Raw genomic sequence first — 16,465 nt, 5'->3', positions numbered from 1 at the left:
GGGATGATGTTTGAAGCAACGAAGATTCTTCGGATCCTTCATTTGATTTGTGGCGCTGCGGCTTCTTTAATTTCCTAACCTAACAACTAGTAGCGTGTCATGCATGTGTGTGTATAGAAATTAAAGATTCTTCGGATCCTTCATGACTTCGTGAGGATCTTGTCGCATGCAGACATCCTTTTTATGCATATGCCAACCAAATCTGCTGTCCGGTTTCGATGTCTGAGGCTCTGTGCAATTACCACGATCAACTCGTGCCTGAATTCAAGTTAGGTTTCTATTTATAGAGAAGAAATTCAAATGCCAGGAAAACTCATGGAGAAAATGTGACCGAGCAGTGTACTTGAATGGAATTTTGCAGTGGTCCATGGACTTCGATGATATTATAACATTTGATATTGTGGAAAGAAGAAGCTAAGCTCAACACCATGCGTCCGAAACGTCCATGGTGTGAATATCTAGTGTCGAGAAAAAGGTTGAAGGGTTATCAAGAGGGCTCATGCTATTTTCTTTGATGGTGAAAGGCTCATAATCACAGTCGAAAGAATAAGTTGCGCATGTTCAATATGAAGCTAGAGGAGAAGAAAATGGCCAAGTTTTCTAGTGGTTTTCTTGAGATAATAAAGACAAAGATTGTTGGAATGGAAGAAACATGTCCGGTTGGAAATTCATAAATTATGAGTGAATAAAAAATTAATTTTAAATTGTTTTTAGTTTTTCTAGATTTAATTTTTAATTTATGATGGTTAATTAAAGGTTGATAAATATTGGAATTAATTCTTATTAATTCTTCAACATTTTAACTTTTAAAATTCACTAAAGGAGAAGGAAGAAGAAAGAGTTTAATCCAAGAATCTTTTAGATTTTTAAATACTCTTCCTCATCTTATATTTGAGTGTTTTATTCTCATTTTATGCTTTAATTTTCCTTCTAAATTTAGAGCTTGAGTTTATTTTACCAAAAACTATTTGAGTTTCATATTTTTTGGTTCAAAGATCTTGATTTAGAATCTAAACCAAGATGATATTATTAGAATATTGAGAGGCATATTGCATACATTTTAGTTGTACAAGTGAGGAGTAATAATATTTTAAAAATAAATGATTTATTATTGACAACAATAACAAGAAGTTCATTATTTTAAAGTACTTTAAATAGAAAGTTTTGTTTTTATTTTAATTTAAGTATTTAAAAGTTTTGTTTTTATTTTAATTTAAGTATAGTTGATTTAAGATTTATTTTGTCTTGAATTTCTAGATTTAAACATGTATACATAAATTTTAGTTTTTAATTCTTCCTTAGATATTTTTTATTTATCATGCTTTCGTGATAATAAACTACTAATCCATATAAATTATTTTTTAATTACAACTTTGTTGTGATAAACTAAGCATATTTACACATATAGTTACAAGCTTTGATCTACATGTCCATCCTTTTTTGAAATGATAAAAAATCATCCTGGATATAATTATTTTGATGTTTCTGTCTCTATCTTTTTTCTAGCCAAACCTTTTTCTTCTTGTATTTTATATTCTGTTAGGAAACACTAATTAACCAAACACAATCTTAATGTCTGCATTCCTTTCATTCCTACGTACCCTAGCTACCATCAACTGCATTACTCCTCTTAAGTCTTGCGTCAAATCCATCAAACGTTGATGCCAACAAACAATATGTGCAAGAGGAGAAAACGAGACGGGGAGGTTCACATCATCAGTGGTACTGGCCGGAGGTAGGTTTACAAGCAAGAACTGGCCAACGAATATTTTCCAGTTTAGAAATTATGAAAGGGTTACATATTTAAACGTGCTTCTTTCTTGGATATATTAAAGATGAGACTCAAAGAAGAAAGTTCCCTTGATTGTTTTATGAGTGTCTACTTCAAGTGGCACTAGATGAGAAGAAGAAGCAGCGTGCTACAAATGTTTTGATTGTCTGTGAGGCCGGCCGGCGGTATGTTTGTGCAGTGTCTCTCTTTTGCTGGTTTCCAATCATTGAATTCCTGAGCTAATTAATGTGGAGCTGTTGCATGGAGGCTAAGCCTTCTTTTGGGTATGAAAGTCAATTACGGACAGACAAGGTGATGACTCTTTCAATCATGGAAGATATCTAAGGTAAGGAGAATTCTCTAATTAGAAGTTCTCAATCAGCTATTGGCTAGGCGATTAAAGATTAAAATTAATAGGTGAATTGATGTTAGATTAACCTATATTATATTATATGCAGCGGCAAGAATTCAACCAGGTCGTTGTAGTATAGTGGTGAGTATTCCCGCCTGTCACGCGGGTGACCCGGGTTCGATCCCCGGCAACGGCGATTTTTCATTTTTGGGCTTCTTTTCTCCTGCTTTTCCGTTTTGGAAAATGAAGCCCGGCAGAGGTGGACTTAGCCTGCCGCCTTGACCTTGGCCATTTACATCCAAAGCAGGAGTGGTGCCTGCTTTTGGGTTTTGGAAAACAAAGCCCGGCATAGGTGGTTAGCCCGCCGCCTTGACCTTGGCCCTTTTCATCCAAAGCAGGAGCAGTGCATGACCATTAACCACCCATTGATTCAAAACAAAAACAAACTTGTGAATACCATTATCAATAACTATCAAGTCTACACAAGTTACAAGCCAAAAATGTTGATGTAAACCCTATGTTCTTTGGCGATTGCATTAATTATGGAGGTTAGCAAGAGCGGATGCATCTTTTATAGCACTAGAAAGCGGTAAAAAAACTGCTCTAGAATGACAAAAGGGGAAAGTTTAATGTACAGAACCCCACTCTATGCATCAGCAAAAACAAATCACTATTCCCTCATTTTAGTGCTCTAAGGAGACCTAGATGAATACTGGTTTTGTTGAGAATCGCTTGGAACAAACACATGAAGTTGGTCACCCCTCTGTGACCTGCCTTGCTGATAATGACTTGAGGTAGATCCTCTATCCTGGCTCGGAGCCAGTGAAGTACCAGTTCTTGTCCCTCTGCTTAGCAGCTCGCTGACAAGAGGGCCACCAAAAAATATAGATTGATCTTTGTACAAAAGCTCTGTTCCTCGAACCTGAGACGAAGAACCAGCACCTCTTGAAGAAGAGACAAAGCGTCCAGCTTCTGGATCCCAATAAACTGCTGTTCTCATATTCTCAGCTACACCTAAGTTTCTTCTCAGAGGAATTTGGGCCACATTCTCACGAAGAGGATTCCCATTTAGTTCAATTTGTCTTGCTGTCCAAGGAGGTTGATCTGTTGATGTCTGATAAATGGGGTTCAAGTGGTCTCTGTTTGAAGTTTGCTGTTGTAGTGGAGATGTGGCAAGGTTGGAGACATTAGCACTGCTAAAGTTGCCACGACTCTGACGGCATGACTCAATGTCATCCCTGCTAGCATTGCTGGCTGGATATGAGTTAGTCCTGGAAGGAGATAGACCTGTCACCACTGCTCTATCGTTTTTATTTTGAAACCCTTGATCAGTACTGATCGGACTGCTCCTTCCACTAACATTGCTACTGGATAACTTATCAGCATCATAAAGGTTATATCGAGAACCTATGGGTCGTAGAACAGATGATGATGCTCTAGCCTTTGCACCTGCTTTAAGAGCCTCACTGGAATCCAATTTCGCAAGTTTCCATGCACTGATTCGAACTGGACGCTGTGGTAACTTTTTGGCTCTGTCAGCTTCCTGAACTGTATCTGGATCAACTGTAGATGGTAGGCGTCCTGGCTCCAAATGTGGAATAATTTCATCCTGCTTGTTAAAGACCCAAAACTAATCAAATTCCACCCCCATTTTGTTAAAGAGTTAAGGAAAGAGAATCCAAAATTGCAAAGGATGTAATTACTACATGCAATGCACATAGCGAATTATAGCCAAAAGTAATCAAATTCTACCTTCATTATGTCTAAGTTCCTTGTTGATCGAACAATAAGCAAGGAATAATAATTGCAGTTGAAATTTACCTTTTCAGAGACAATTTTCTTAGTCATAGTTTCATGTGGTACTTATGAGAACTAGGAAGCATTAAACTACTCTTATTTAACATAGGCGACACCAACTTTTCTTGATAACTTGATTCGGACAGATGTGGTACCTGATGGTCCATGAAGATTCTTGGAGGGGTACACCAAGAACCTTTATATTGCAAACTCATTCCTATAGAGCTTCTTCTGCTCACTGTAGTAACAGCAGAACTGGTTGGCGAAGTTGGCAAGCTTTGCTGCTCTCCTCCATCAACAGATGGTCCAGGTGGTTCACTCTGAGTTCTCATGGCAACTACATACTCGTATGTTGTGATACCCTGCAATGATAAAGTATTTCACCAATTGCATTTTACATAGAGGCAAACATGGTAAAAGAGGAGGCAAGGCTATTTATGAACACACCTTTCGAATCAGAATCAAATGGAAAAAAAAATAGCTCCCCCAGAGGCACAGTAGCAAGCAAAGATACAAATGTGCACAGGGCCTGTATCCATTATCAAGTTAACATCATAGAATATAAAGGAAAAGCATTGACAACGAGAAACTTTATCGTGGTGAAAGCCATAGCATACTCCAGTTCAACCCCTAAGAAATTCCAAATCATACATATATTTACAGAACACAAGCAAAACAATGGAAAATACATAACCCAATTTTCCCAAACTAAGCGGCAATTAATTATTTTTTTTATAAGATTTAAAGTTCCATTCCAATCAACATAATCAAAATATTATATTTATATACACATCTTATATCTACAAACAAAGAAATTGGGAAACATACCACAACTGTCGCAAAGGGGGGGCGCGAGAATCCAATGCCAAGTTTCTCCATTATTTGATGATCCATACCCTTTCTATCCACAAAGCATTGAATAAGGACAGCAACACCAACTCCGAATTCAACAATAAGCTGACAGCAATGCACAAAGGTAGATGAATATGAGAAGCGTATTTTGTTTGAATCTGGGGAACATATCTAATACAAGTAAATCGTGGTGTAAGAAAAATAACAAAACAAAGAATCACAAATAATATCTGAAATTTTACCCAGACAAGGCTTGTTGCCATAAGGGAAACAAATGTGATGTAATTTTTCTTCCCTACACAATTGTTCAACCACTGCATCATAGAACAGATACTTCATCAGCCAGTATTGCAAAAGCAAAAAGGATCTGAAAGGACAAGGATGAGCATCCAAAACTCACCCGGCAGTGATGATCAAATCCATCAACGCATTTGTCACAACTTCTGCAATGTTTGCTGAATTTGCGTACCTAGAAAAAAAAATCAGCACCATGATATTGGAAGCTTTACTGGAAAAAAAAATTGTGGACGGCAAAGGAATACACACACTCCCACAAAATGTTACTCTTCCCTGGCATTAACCTAATAATTCTTCAACTGTGGGCAACTAACTCAACCAGCTATTGTGACTTGACTGTTCGACATCTTTCCTTCTTCTTTTCACCTGTATTTTTCCTCTTGCTTCTAATTTTTGTTTGTGCATAGTTTGTGGGCAAACCCGTTTTCTGAAGGCTGGGAGTTTCTAAATAAAAGGGAACACTATCTCAGGCAATCAAAATAAAACCTTATGGAATAATCACGTACCTCAGCATTGCAAAGTGTACAGAACAAAGCCTCCTCTCCAGATTCTTTCTGTAGAATATCTTCATCTTTTCGGCAATCTTGTTTCACAAGAAAACAGCAAAAGAAACCTCCAAGTCTTGAACACCAACTTGAACCGTATTTATTGGATTTTCCTCCATTTTTTAACCTTGTCTTGCTAGGTTCTTCAGCAGAATTTCCTGATGACCATGAAGATTTTATGATTTTGTTTTTAAAAATAAAAACGTTAATGAAAAAGTTTATATTCTTGATAAAAGTTTCATAACTCCACAATGGACAATTTGTTCCTTTCAATACAAAGGCTGAGCAATTGCTCACCTGCATCAGTCATTGGCCGAGACAAATTTAGAGAAGCCAAAAAGACTAAAGGAACTTTCAGGTTAGACTTTAGACACAATAGCATGATCATCAGCATTCCTGAATAAATTTCAGAATGCAAAATCAAGTTTCCATTCTAATGGTCCAGGAGGCACATGCTACTGCTTCATGTTTCATTAACCTTGTTATACATTACCAATCAAATGGTTGACTCCAATCTAAATTTGCAATTCATAGATTTTCTAGTTAGAGAACTACATGGTAAGTAGACAAACCAGGAAGATATGTGTCATTTTCTGATTTATGGCCTGCTGTCTCATCAGCTTCTAGCAGAATTCCAGGATCAGCCGGATCAATTGCAGTGCATCGTACATAAAGAATAAATACAGAGAGCGCCTGAGAATTAATCAGAAAAGAGGGCAAAAGCAATAAGGTGACAGAAGCCCAAAACAAAGATTCAAATCAGTTATCAAAGAAAACAAGATAGGGAGTAATCATGCTCACCGAGACAGAATAAACACCAATAGCCACATATTCATAGATGTGCTTCCCAAGGAAGGGAGCAAAAAAGGAATAGAATGCAACAGAAAGCAGGAAGAAAACTGTTACAGCCACAATCTGTGCACCATGAAAAGTTCAACATCAGTACATTAATTTTTGAAGAAAACAGCAATGCATGACTCCATCCAATTTATTCACAAATCTCCCCAGGATACAGAACCAAAGATCTTAAAACTCATATAACAGAACACAAGCATGAATACCCTGTCCATACCATCAACAGTTTGCAAAATACTACCAATCACTATCTACATTCAGGTCATATGAACTTTAACTAGCGGCATTTGACTTTGTTTTGTTATCACAACAACTCAAGTAGGTCCCTCCTTGACTAGATTCACTTTGCTTTTCTTATAAAATGGGCAACATGGATCATAAGTTGAAACAGATTACGCAAATTACACTAACGCAAGGTCACATCACGCCATCTCAACTAAATTAAGCCCTATAACAACAACCATCTGGCTCAAAATCAAAATTTTAAATGCCCATTTATCTCATAAACCAAGCCATCATTAACGAAACTTTACACTCAAACTTGGACACCACCCCAAAGTAGAAATAGATACAAATCTTTTTTAGGTTACTGTCATGTCAAAGCAAAATCCTTCTACCATAGTTATTTAATGGGGAAAAAGCAAAAAAAATAAAGCCCATCAGTCCATAATTAGAAACAGATATAAATTGACTTAACTAACTAAAAAACCAAAATCCCTAAAACTATAACTAAAAACAAAACCCAAAAAAGCTGAGAAAATGTAAAAGGAAAGAAGGAAAGAAATGTACTTGAAAAGTATGAACAGGGAATTGCCATCCATGACGCCTGGCCATTATTTCAAAAACCCAATTCAGATTTGCCAATCAAAACCGCCTACACTCTAAGCCCACCATTTTCAATAGCTGTGACTAAACACATTATGTAAATCTATGTGTAAAAAAATCAGAGAATCATTTTCAAAACTGTTGCATTTCTTTTATATTCTAGTGTAGTTTAGTGAAGTAAAAATGGGTTTCAAAATGGTGAAGAAAAATTAGAGCTTTCTTAGGTTTTGTGGAGACAGAAGCACTTGAAGGTGGAGGAGGAGGGGAATTTCTTTCAAAGTATAGGACTGAACTGGACTAAACTTCGAGTATGAAAATGTGTTTTTATTTATTTTTATTTTCCAACACCGTATTTTGTGCAGCGATTCTTTTTTTAAAATAAATACTGCAACTGTATTTCTTTTTTTGCAGTTTGGGTCATTGAAAATCCATAATTTGCAAGAACATGCTCTTATTTATTTTTTTAAAATAAATACTGCAACTGTATGTTTTTCTTCTTCTTTTTTTCTTTTGCCAAAATCTACAAAGTTTTTCCCTTCTTGCCTTCCCTAATAAATATATTAGCCTTAATGTATATCATTCTTTATGACAATAACACCAACTAAAAGTTGATTCATTATGAATTCTTTTTTCTTTTTTATTTGATAATGAAATTTTGATGAAGCTTGAACTTAGAGTAACTTCCACGATCTTTTGCATAAATAATTCTCCTATTAAAATAAGAACCGAGGTAGTAAAAAACAAACTAATGTATATATTAAAAAAAAAATCAACAACTAGAAGGGATATCTAACGTTAGATCTTTTTTCTTATCCTCATAGTTTTATTTTTCAATCTCTAAATAATGCTAGAATTATGAATCAGCCCCAAACCTATAGAAATGAAGAAGCATGTAAGACGATAGTGTGAAATTAAATAACTATTTTTTTTTATATAGAGATGATTTTTTAAAATAATTTTTGTTTGTAAATATATTAAAATAATATTATTTTTTTATTTTTTAAAATTTATTTTTCATATTATATATTAAAATTATTTAAAAACACTAAAACAATTAATTTAAAAACTTACATTAAAAAATTTAAATGGCATGTTGGATGTAGAGCTAAATAATACGCTGCGAAAGACCATTAAACAGTTGTTAAACTAATAATGTAGGGGTCTATTCGAAGATTGCGGCAGTGATTATAGTTTAAAATATTTTTTGTTCAATAATATATTAAAATAATATTTTTTATTTTTAAAAAATTATTTTTAAAATCAACACATCAAAATGATCTAAAAATATAAAAAAAATAATTTTTAACAAAAATTAAAATAAAATTGAAAGGACACAATTTCCAAACGTGTTTCCCAAATATAATCTATACATGTTGTGTTTATTTAGCATGATAGAGTGAATGTTGATGTTTTTGTAAATTTATTTTTTTATTGAAAATTTATTTAAATTGTTTTTAATAATTTTTCTAACATTAATATATTAAAATTATAAAACTATCTAAAAAATATTAATTTTTCAAAAAATATATTTTGAATAACACTTTAATTACAAAACGTTAAGATTTTGACCCAAAAAAGATTCCATTGTTTTATGATTCCGAAGGCTTTCACGTCAAGTCTTGTAATTATTTCTTTAATCTTAGCGGGCACTCTCCACTTTTCATTTTCATTATAGATTATTCATCCATGAAAAATGTTAATTTAACTCCCTTGAAAATGTAGCAATGGCATTAGTTCATTCTTCATCAATTTTCAAGTTTAATACAGTGATTATATTGTTTCTGATAAAACTTCAGCAATTTTCAAGTTTCAAACCTGATGAGGAATGAGGGTATATATATATATATATATATATATATATATAAACCTGGAAAAGAGTGTAATGTATCAAGAGGAGAATCCAATGGGGTCGATTAAACCAGAAATATTTGTTATTAGGCTCAACCACTAGAGCTCCTCTTACAACATGACTCCTGTCTTGGGCTTCTTGAGCCATTTCCATGACAATATTTAAGGAGTTTTAAGTTAAATAATGTTAACAATATTGATATTGGTATTAATCATAGCACTAACATTTATAATATTAATGTTGATATTAGTAATAGCACTAATAATTATTTAAATGATAATTATCTTGATAAATATAAATGAAATAATGAAAAAAATGAAGATAATAAGATAAGTTTTAGTTTACATGACATGTTTGCAAAGCTTACTTAAGTTAAATGTCACTTGGATAATGGTTTAAAACCTCCTATTAACCAAAAAAAAAAAAAAAAACTCAAGAATAAGCAAGACGTATTTTTTTATTATGTTTTATAAGATAAAAATTACATCCACTATACAAAAAGCCTCGAGCCCGAAATGAAATTGCTAAAGGCTTTGCTTATCAAATATACATAAAAAATAATAAAAAGGTATTTAAAAAATATTTTAAAATGCTTCATTTATAGTTTTGTTCAAGGTTTTTATTTACCATATGCTGACTTTACACACTAATCATTTGTTGTTGTTGTTTGTTTCAAGTTTGTTAATTGTTAGTTAATAAAAATATATGGAACATTATAAATATGAAGAAATTACAATTCTTTAATTTTCAACCTTGTTGTAGATTTACATAGTAGTAATATTAGGATATTCTATAATGTTAGCATAGGAGTTGATGATTTTATCTATTGATAATTATTGTTATTATTACTTAATTATATGTGATACTACATGAATTAATTAATTAACTAATTTTGACAAGCTAATTTACTACCAAAAAAAAAAAATACTTATCTCCGAATCCCAAGCCAGACGCCATGTCATCGAGGAACTTAAAACGATATTAAGCTTAAGAAAAAACGGCATTTCAATTTTCTAAATACCATGAAATAATCCAACGGTGTGGTAAGCGCAAGGCCATCATCATCATCATATTGGCTGGTGTTAAAACGTAACTCCTCTAGCTACAAATCACGGGAGTCGTCGTGATAAACGAAGAAGAAGCTTAGATATCATCGAGCGGAGTCAAAATCAAACCATCACCTGCTCCTGCACTTCAATTTCTTCCTCATCATCTTCTTCTTTTGGAGCTTCAAGAGAAACATCAACAACAATGGCTGCTGCTACTGCTATTCTTTGGAATCCTTTAATTCTAACTAGAAATCCTCAGGGACTCCACCTATCTCCAGGTTTGTAGTCTTCATTTTTCGCTTACTTCAATTCAATTTTCTGTATAATTAGGTTTATTCGAGGTAGCTAGATATTCTCATGGCTTCCTTTGTTTGGCACACAGCATTTGTAAATGAAAATATTGATTAAATTATTTATTTATTTCTGCTAGCGTTGTATTCTTCTTCTTCTTCTATAAAGCCGTTGGACAAACGCGCCTTGAGTGGTGGTCCTAGAAAACTGCGAATAACTAACTCCATAACCAGAAGCTCACTCACAGTCCAAGCTGCTGCTAATGCTGCTTATAGGTACCGCACAATTGCTTTGTTGGAAATAGAAGAATTACTATAAATTTAGCTGAGAATTGCTTGTTTGCCTGTGTTTTCACAGTGATGGAGGAAGAAGGCCAAGCAATGCAAGCATTTTTGTTGGTGGCTTTGTTTTGGGAGGACTTATAGTTGGTGCTCTTGGATGTGTATATGCTCCTCAGGTCTTGTTAATTTTTTCCTTATTTTTCTTGTCTCTTTCAACTAAGCGGTGTGTGCTTCTTATAGCATAGTTGAAGAGAATTTTACAAGTCATTTATCTTGTTTCTTATGCTTCTGTATAGATCAGCAAGGCATTAGCTGGCACTGACCGGAAGGATCTTATGAGGAAGCTGCCCAAATTCATCTATGATGAAGAAAAGGCTCTGGAGGTGTGCTGTAGTTCTTGATTCTCTCTGTTCGTAATCAATTTTTGGCATTTTAACACTTTGGATTCAACCTTGCCTTGTGATTTTTCGATTCTTTTATGTCGCTTTTTGCTATCCCCGTTTCTTTATTCATTAATGATCTTTGTGATCCGGACTCGCTTCCTATTTACCTTTCAAGTCGTTGCTACTCTATGAAAGTATTTGTAGATCGTTGTCCCAGAAAATTTACTTTTCAGCTCATTGCTGCCATGTCATAGCATTTGCTGATCATTGTCCCAAAATAGTTATGAAGATTAGATTCCTTAGGAGTTTGATTATTTTTGCTTTTGTCTCTGGTTTGGCATACAATGCGTAATTGATTCCTTGGCACCATCATGTTGAGTGCGTTGCGTGCCTGACATTTTATGACCAGCATAATGACAGACAGTGTTTGTTTTTTCTTGATTTCCAGAAAACACGAAAAATATTAGCTGAGAAGATTGAACAATTGAACTCGGCCATTGACGATGTTTCCTCTCAACTCCGATCAGAAGATGCCCCAAATGGAGCAAATGTGCATTCTGATGACATTGAAGCTGCGATATGAGCTACCTCTGTCTACGCGGCAGTCTACCTGGTCTCCACTACCAGTAATTTCCATACTGATCATTAATAGCAGTTGAACTGATCTTTCTTTGTTCTCTTCCTTTCAATGAACAGTTCCACTGTGGCGGCGTCTGGTGTGGGTACATGTAATTTTGCGTGATCGGTTCGGTTAGATTACGCTGATCAAGTATTGTACTCGAGTTATATACAGTAACATTCCAGCTGTTTTTGATTTCCTTATATGAGGAGCTGTTTTTTTCACTATAGTTGTGCTGCCATAACTAGAACTCCAATGTTATGTGCCTAGGGGTCACACTGGATTCTATAGCTCAATCCTTGAGCCAAATTCCTCATGTCCTGGGATTTTTTTTTTTTTTCGAAAATGCTTGATAGTTAACATGTTCTTCAGGGAGATTATATTCAGCACGTAGAAAAATCTGGGCACTCTTTGTATGATACGAAACCTGCATGATTTGATTTCAGACTGTGAGGCAGTCATGTTGCTAAATTTGTGGAGTGATCAAGCTACCAACATATGGATTGCTTGACAGCATATGAAGCGGAGGAAAATAATCTGCACTCTGAGGTGCCTTCTTCAGTCCTCTCCTCCTGTCAAGGACTGGCGTTGCCATTTTTGCTAGGCTGGTCTCCCATAATACTAAATGATTTGAGCTGTTTACTCTCCGAAGACCAGGGCTCTATGATACTAATGATTGCTACATCAAGTCACAAATGATTTGTTTCCTTTTTTTCTGAAAATATTGCATACACTAATCCCTGCCTCAGAAAACTCCTAAATAGGAATCCCTATTTGAGACGTCCATGCAGTTGTTCTTCCTTTCTGACCTTAATCCACTTGGATATTTTATATTTTTCTGTGTTCTCCACCATGCAGAGTGACTTTCCCTGTTAGCCAGAAAAATTCCCAGGAAAGATCTACTGGAGGGGAGCCTGAATATGGGCCATTTCTACTCATCATGTGGCCCACGAGGTACACAGCACTTCTCACTCAACAAATTAGTGGCTCTCAAGCAGTTGTATTAAACCCAGTCTGGGTCAATTCAGGATCTATTTGACTCGAAACCAGTTTTGAAACCAGATTATATGACGTGTTTAGTATTTTTAAACCTTGATGAATCGGTCTTTAATTATTATTTTTTAAACCAAGTCATTTTAACTTTTTTTATTTTAAATATCGGAAGGATATAGTTTTAACTAACTTATAACCCAAGTTTTGGACAGAATGAATCACATGACGGGTTTAATACCTTTGCTATAAAAGGGTCTGATTTTTACAACTGTGAAGAGAGCAGTCAAGAAAATACAAAAGGGTGCACAATCTGTGGTCGAGACTCTCACATTACAAGCTCAATTATCATCTTATCCCATACATCCTCATGCACCATTCTCACCACTCGTTCTTTCAACTAAGTTGCGGCCATAATTTTTTAAAAAAAAAATTGGAAAAAATATCAAGGAATTGTAAAATGAGAATAACTGATACAACGAGTTGAACTATATATAGCCAAGAAGTGGCTCTCTTTAGCTTTAGTTGCAGCCATGGCTACCCACGCAGCTCTTGCCTCTTCAAGAATCCCTGCCAATACAAGACTTCCCTCCAAGATCAACCACTCTTTCCCCACTCAAAGCTCCTTAAAGGTTTCTCTCTCTATCTCTGTCTCTCTATGCTTTACATACACAGTGCACCCTAGCAAGTGCTCTATGTTGCTCTCTTCTATGTGATATTTTGAATATATTTGGATATGCAGAGGCTAGAAGTGGCTGAGTTTTCTGGGCTTCGAGCCAGTTCATGTGTAACCTATGCCAAGAACGCTAGTGAGGGATCCTTCTTTGATGTGGTGGCTTCCCAACTTGCTCCCAAGGTTTGCTAAACTATGCCTTCTAGCTTTCTTAACATTCCTTTCAATGATCATTAGAACATCCCTCGTAATTATATTTTGCTTTAACAGTATGTAGTTCCACCTGAAAATTCTTCATTGCCTTCAATGATCATTAGAACATACCTCGTAATTATATTTTGCTTTAACAATATGTAGTTCCACCTGAAAACTCTTCATTGCAGTTGTATAATTGTGCATGATTATATATTCTTGATAGTGTGATAGCTTGGGGAGGAAAATTTGAACTTGAAATCTCTCCTGTAAAGGTGACATGCTGATAATGTGAGGCTACAGCTTGACTAGTTTGATTGCTTTATTTTAGCGATAAAATTAGTACTTGAAAGTAGAGCTTTATGTATCTCAAGCGTACCATATACTTGATTAATTTTGTACTGGATGTTTTCTCTAAAATTAGGTTGCAGTGTCAACTCCTGTTAGGGCAGAAACTGTGGCCAAATTAAAGGTGGCTATCAACGGATTTGGACGCATTGGCAGGAACTTCCTGCGATGCTGGCATGGTCGCAAAGACTCTCCCCTTGATGTAATTGTTGTCAATGACAGCGGTGGTGTCAAGAACGTAAGCAAACTACTGTATATATCTTAATTGTCTAAATTTTGGAGAATTAACTTTCATTAATTAATTGAGAAATCAACTAAGAATCTTGTGCAACAAACAGGCTTCCCACTTGTTGAAATATGATTCAATGCTTGGAACTTTCAAAGCAGAGGTGAAAATTGTGGACAACGAGACCATCAGTGTTGATGGCAAGCCCGTTAAGGTTGTTTCCAACAGAGACCCTCTTAAGCTTCCTTGGGCTGAGCTCGGAATAGACATTGTTATTGAGGTAAGCTGTGCTCTCAATTCTCTCCCTTCTGAAGTGGACTTGTCAGTTTTGTGGCAACTCTATGTAAGATAATCACATTGTTGAACTGAATTATGCAGGGAACCGGAGTTTTTGTGGATGGCCCTGGTGCTGGGAAACATATTCAAGCTGGTGCCAAGAAAGTTATCATCACTGCTCCAGCCAAAGGTGCCGATATCCCAACCTATGTTGTAGGTGTTAACGAAAAGGACTATGACCATGAGGTTGCCAACATTATAAGGTTGGTATTTTAAGTAATTCTGGGTGCAAAAAAGCAAGTACCCCTATTATTCTTGATTATTCATTTGACTGCATGTGATAAATTGCAAGTTGATAAAATTCTACTGTTTGCAGTAATGCTTCTTGCACCACAAATTGTCTGGCTCCCTTTGTGAAGGTCATGGATGAGGAATTCGGTATGAATTCATTCATAATCAGTGTTAAAAATCTAGATGCATATGAGGGAAACTTGAGTAATTGTGTGATTATTTTGGCAGGCATTGTCAAGGGAACAATGACAACAACTCACTCCTACACTGGAGATCAGGTAACCGTTAAGAATTCAGTGCTCTGCCGATATAGTGTTATAGCCTACTTAGTTTGACATTGAAACTATGAAAGATTAATTTTTTGAACTAACCAGAGGCTCTTGGATGCTTCACACCGTGACTTGAGGAGAGCCAGGGCTGCAGCATTGAACATAGTCCCAACAAGCACTGGTGCAGCCAAGGCTGTATCTCTTGTGCTGCCTCAGCTCAAGGGCAAGCTCAATGGCATCGCACTCCGTGTCCCGACACCCAATGTTTCAGTTGTTGACCTTGTTGTGAATGTTGAGAAGAAGGGCATTACAGCAGAAGATGTCAATGGAGCCTTCAGAAAGGCGGCTGGGGGACCATTGAAGGGTGTATTGGATGTGTGTGATGTTCCTCTTGTGTCTGTTGACTTCCGATGCTCTGATGTTTCTTCAACCATTGACTCTTCATTGACCATGGTCATGGGAGATGATATGATCAAGGTTGTCGCCTGGTATGACAATGAATGGGGCTACAGGTCAGAATCCTGAACTAACTTAACACTCACCATAACTCTCATTTGGCGTCATGAAGTTAAATATCACGCATACAATCCTATATCCAGCTTGCCTAGAACAGAATTTACATCAACACTTGGATCCTTTATAAACTAGCAAGAGTATCCTAACTATAATGGTATGATTTCTGTTTTCAGCCAAAGGGTCGTTGATTTAGCACATCTTGTAGCCAGCAAGTGGCCAGGAGTGGCTGCAGCAGGAAGTGGAGACCCATTGGAGGATTTCTGCAAGACAAACCCAGCTGATGAGGAGTGCAAAGTTTATGAAGCTTAGACGATTGCTCTTTTTTCTTTTTTGTTTCGTACCAAGGTTTGTTAGTCTTTGTACTAACCAAATGGTGATCTTGTATTGACATCCGATGATGAGGAACACATATGTCAAATATTAGCATGTTAATAATGCTATTCAAACTCCAAGCCTGAAGCTTCCACTTCAAAAACAATGCTTGTTATGATGTTACGACCATCTCTGTTAAAGAAAAACAAATCACTTGAGAGTAGAGTTCCTTCTTCTTTACTGAATTTCTAATTTAGGGAAACAAACCACATGCATGGAGGATTAAGCGGCCCAAGTTACTTTGGACGATCACTATCTAGCCGTCCCAGATCTTCCCATCCATCATTATGCATTTATTTTGCCCTCCTTGTCAGAAGATCATTCCCTGCATCATCTGTTAGGGAGGGCAATACTACTTCCTAGCCATTACCGTTTTCTTTCTCTCCCATGACCCCTTCAATATCAAGGGGGAAGAGTTCTCTCTCTCTCTCTTTTTTTTGAAATAGAAAGAGTGTTTGATCCAGTTTAGTGGCATGAAATTAGCAGGATTCAAGTTTACTCGTATTCTTGCCGAGCCTATAACAAGAAACTCAAGTTCAGCTTCAA

At 35.9% G+C, this 16,465-nt stretch overlaps 3 protein-coding genes and 1 non-coding gene across 4 annotated transcripts; 3 read left to right on the top strand and 1 right to left on the bottom strand.

Moving 5' to 3' along the window:
- The first annotated feature begins 2,247 nt into the window (after positions 1 to 2,247).
- Positions 2,248 to 2,319, top strand: TRNAD-GUC (transfer RNA aspartic acid (anticodon GUC)). Its single transcript has one exon. It is a non-coding gene; the product is annotated as a tRNA-Asp (tRNA).
- A 229-nt stretch (positions 2,320 to 2,548) lies between these two features.
- Positions 2,549 to 7,633, bottom strand: LOC118061900 (protein S-acyltransferase 21-like). The gene is given in 11 exon segments (XM_035075519.2): positions 2,549 to 3,732; positions 4,076 to 4,282; positions 4,368 to 4,397; positions 4,399 to 4,449; positions 4,749 to 4,877; positions 5,015 to 5,086; positions 5,173 to 5,241; positions 5,576 to 5,772; positions 6,187 to 6,307; positions 6,416 to 6,529; positions 7,259 to 7,633. Coding segments are annotated over 11 exon segments (1,953 nt in total). The 5' UTR covers positions 7,304 to 7,633; the 3' UTR covers positions 2,549 to 2,814.
- A 2,555-nt stretch (positions 7,634 to 10,188) lies between these two features.
- LOC118061902 (uncharacterized) lies at positions 10,189 to 11,990 on the top strand. The gene is made up of 5 exons (XM_035075521.2): positions 10,189 to 10,470; positions 10,623 to 10,758; positions 10,841 to 10,940; positions 11,061 to 11,147; positions 11,596 to 11,990. Exons 1-5 carry the CDS (start codon positions 10,395 to 10,397, stop codon positions 11,728 to 11,730), a joined length of 534 nt encoding a protein of 177 aa, XP_034931412.1. The 5' UTR covers positions 10,189 to 10,394; the 3' UTR covers positions 11,731 to 11,990.
- A 1,237-nt stretch (positions 11,991 to 13,227) lies between these two features.
- On the top strand, positions 13,228 to 15,999 carry LOC118061901 (glyceraldehyde-3-phosphate dehydrogenase B, chloroplastic). The gene is made up of 9 exons (XM_035075520.2): positions 13,228 to 13,388; positions 13,499 to 13,612; positions 14,046 to 14,207; positions 14,308 to 14,475; positions 14,574 to 14,734; positions 14,848 to 14,909; positions 14,991 to 15,040; positions 15,137 to 15,543; positions 15,721 to 15,999. The coding sequence occupies exons 1-9, from the start codon at positions 13,290 to 13,292 to the stop codon at positions 15,854 to 15,856; spliced, it is 1,359 nt and encodes a 452-aa protein (XP_034931411.1). The 5' UTR covers positions 13,228 to 13,289; the 3' UTR covers positions 15,857 to 15,999.
- Positions 16,000 to 16,465: the final 466 nt, after the last annotated feature.

Source organism: Populus alba, chromosome 5 (assembly GCF_005239225.2).
Source record: "Populus alba chromosome 5, ASM523922v2, whole genome shotgun sequence".
Lineage (NCBI taxonomy): Eukaryota > Viridiplantae > Streptophyta > Magnoliopsida > Malpighiales > Salicaceae > Populus > Populus alba.
This window is presented reverse-complemented; position numbering and strand designations above follow the sequence as displayed.

Coding starts and splice junctions, on each gene's coding strand:
- LOC118061901 (XM_035075520.2), top strand. CDS start 13,290: ATGGCTACCCACGCAGCTCTTGCCTCTTCAAGAATCCCTGCCAATACA. Junction 14,476..14,573: donor GAATAGACATTGTTATTGAG/GTAAGCTGTGCT, acceptor TGAATTATGCAG/GGAACCGGAGTTTTTGTGGA. Junction 15,544..15,720: donor GACAATGAATGGGGCTACAG/GTCAGAATCCTG, acceptor TTCTGTTTTCAG/CCAAAGGGTCGTTGATTTAG.
- LOC118061902 (XM_035075521.2), top strand. CDS start 10,395: ATGGCTGCTGCTACTGCTATTCTTTGGAATCCTTTAATTCTAACTAGA. Junction 10,941..11,060: donor GATGTGTATATGCTCCTCAG/GTCTTGTTAATT, acceptor GCTTCTGTATAG/ATCAGCAAGGCATTAGCTGG. Junction 11,148..11,595: donor ATGAAGAAAAGGCTCTGGAG/GTGTGCTGTAGT, acceptor CTTGATTTCCAG/AAAACACGAAAAATATTAGC.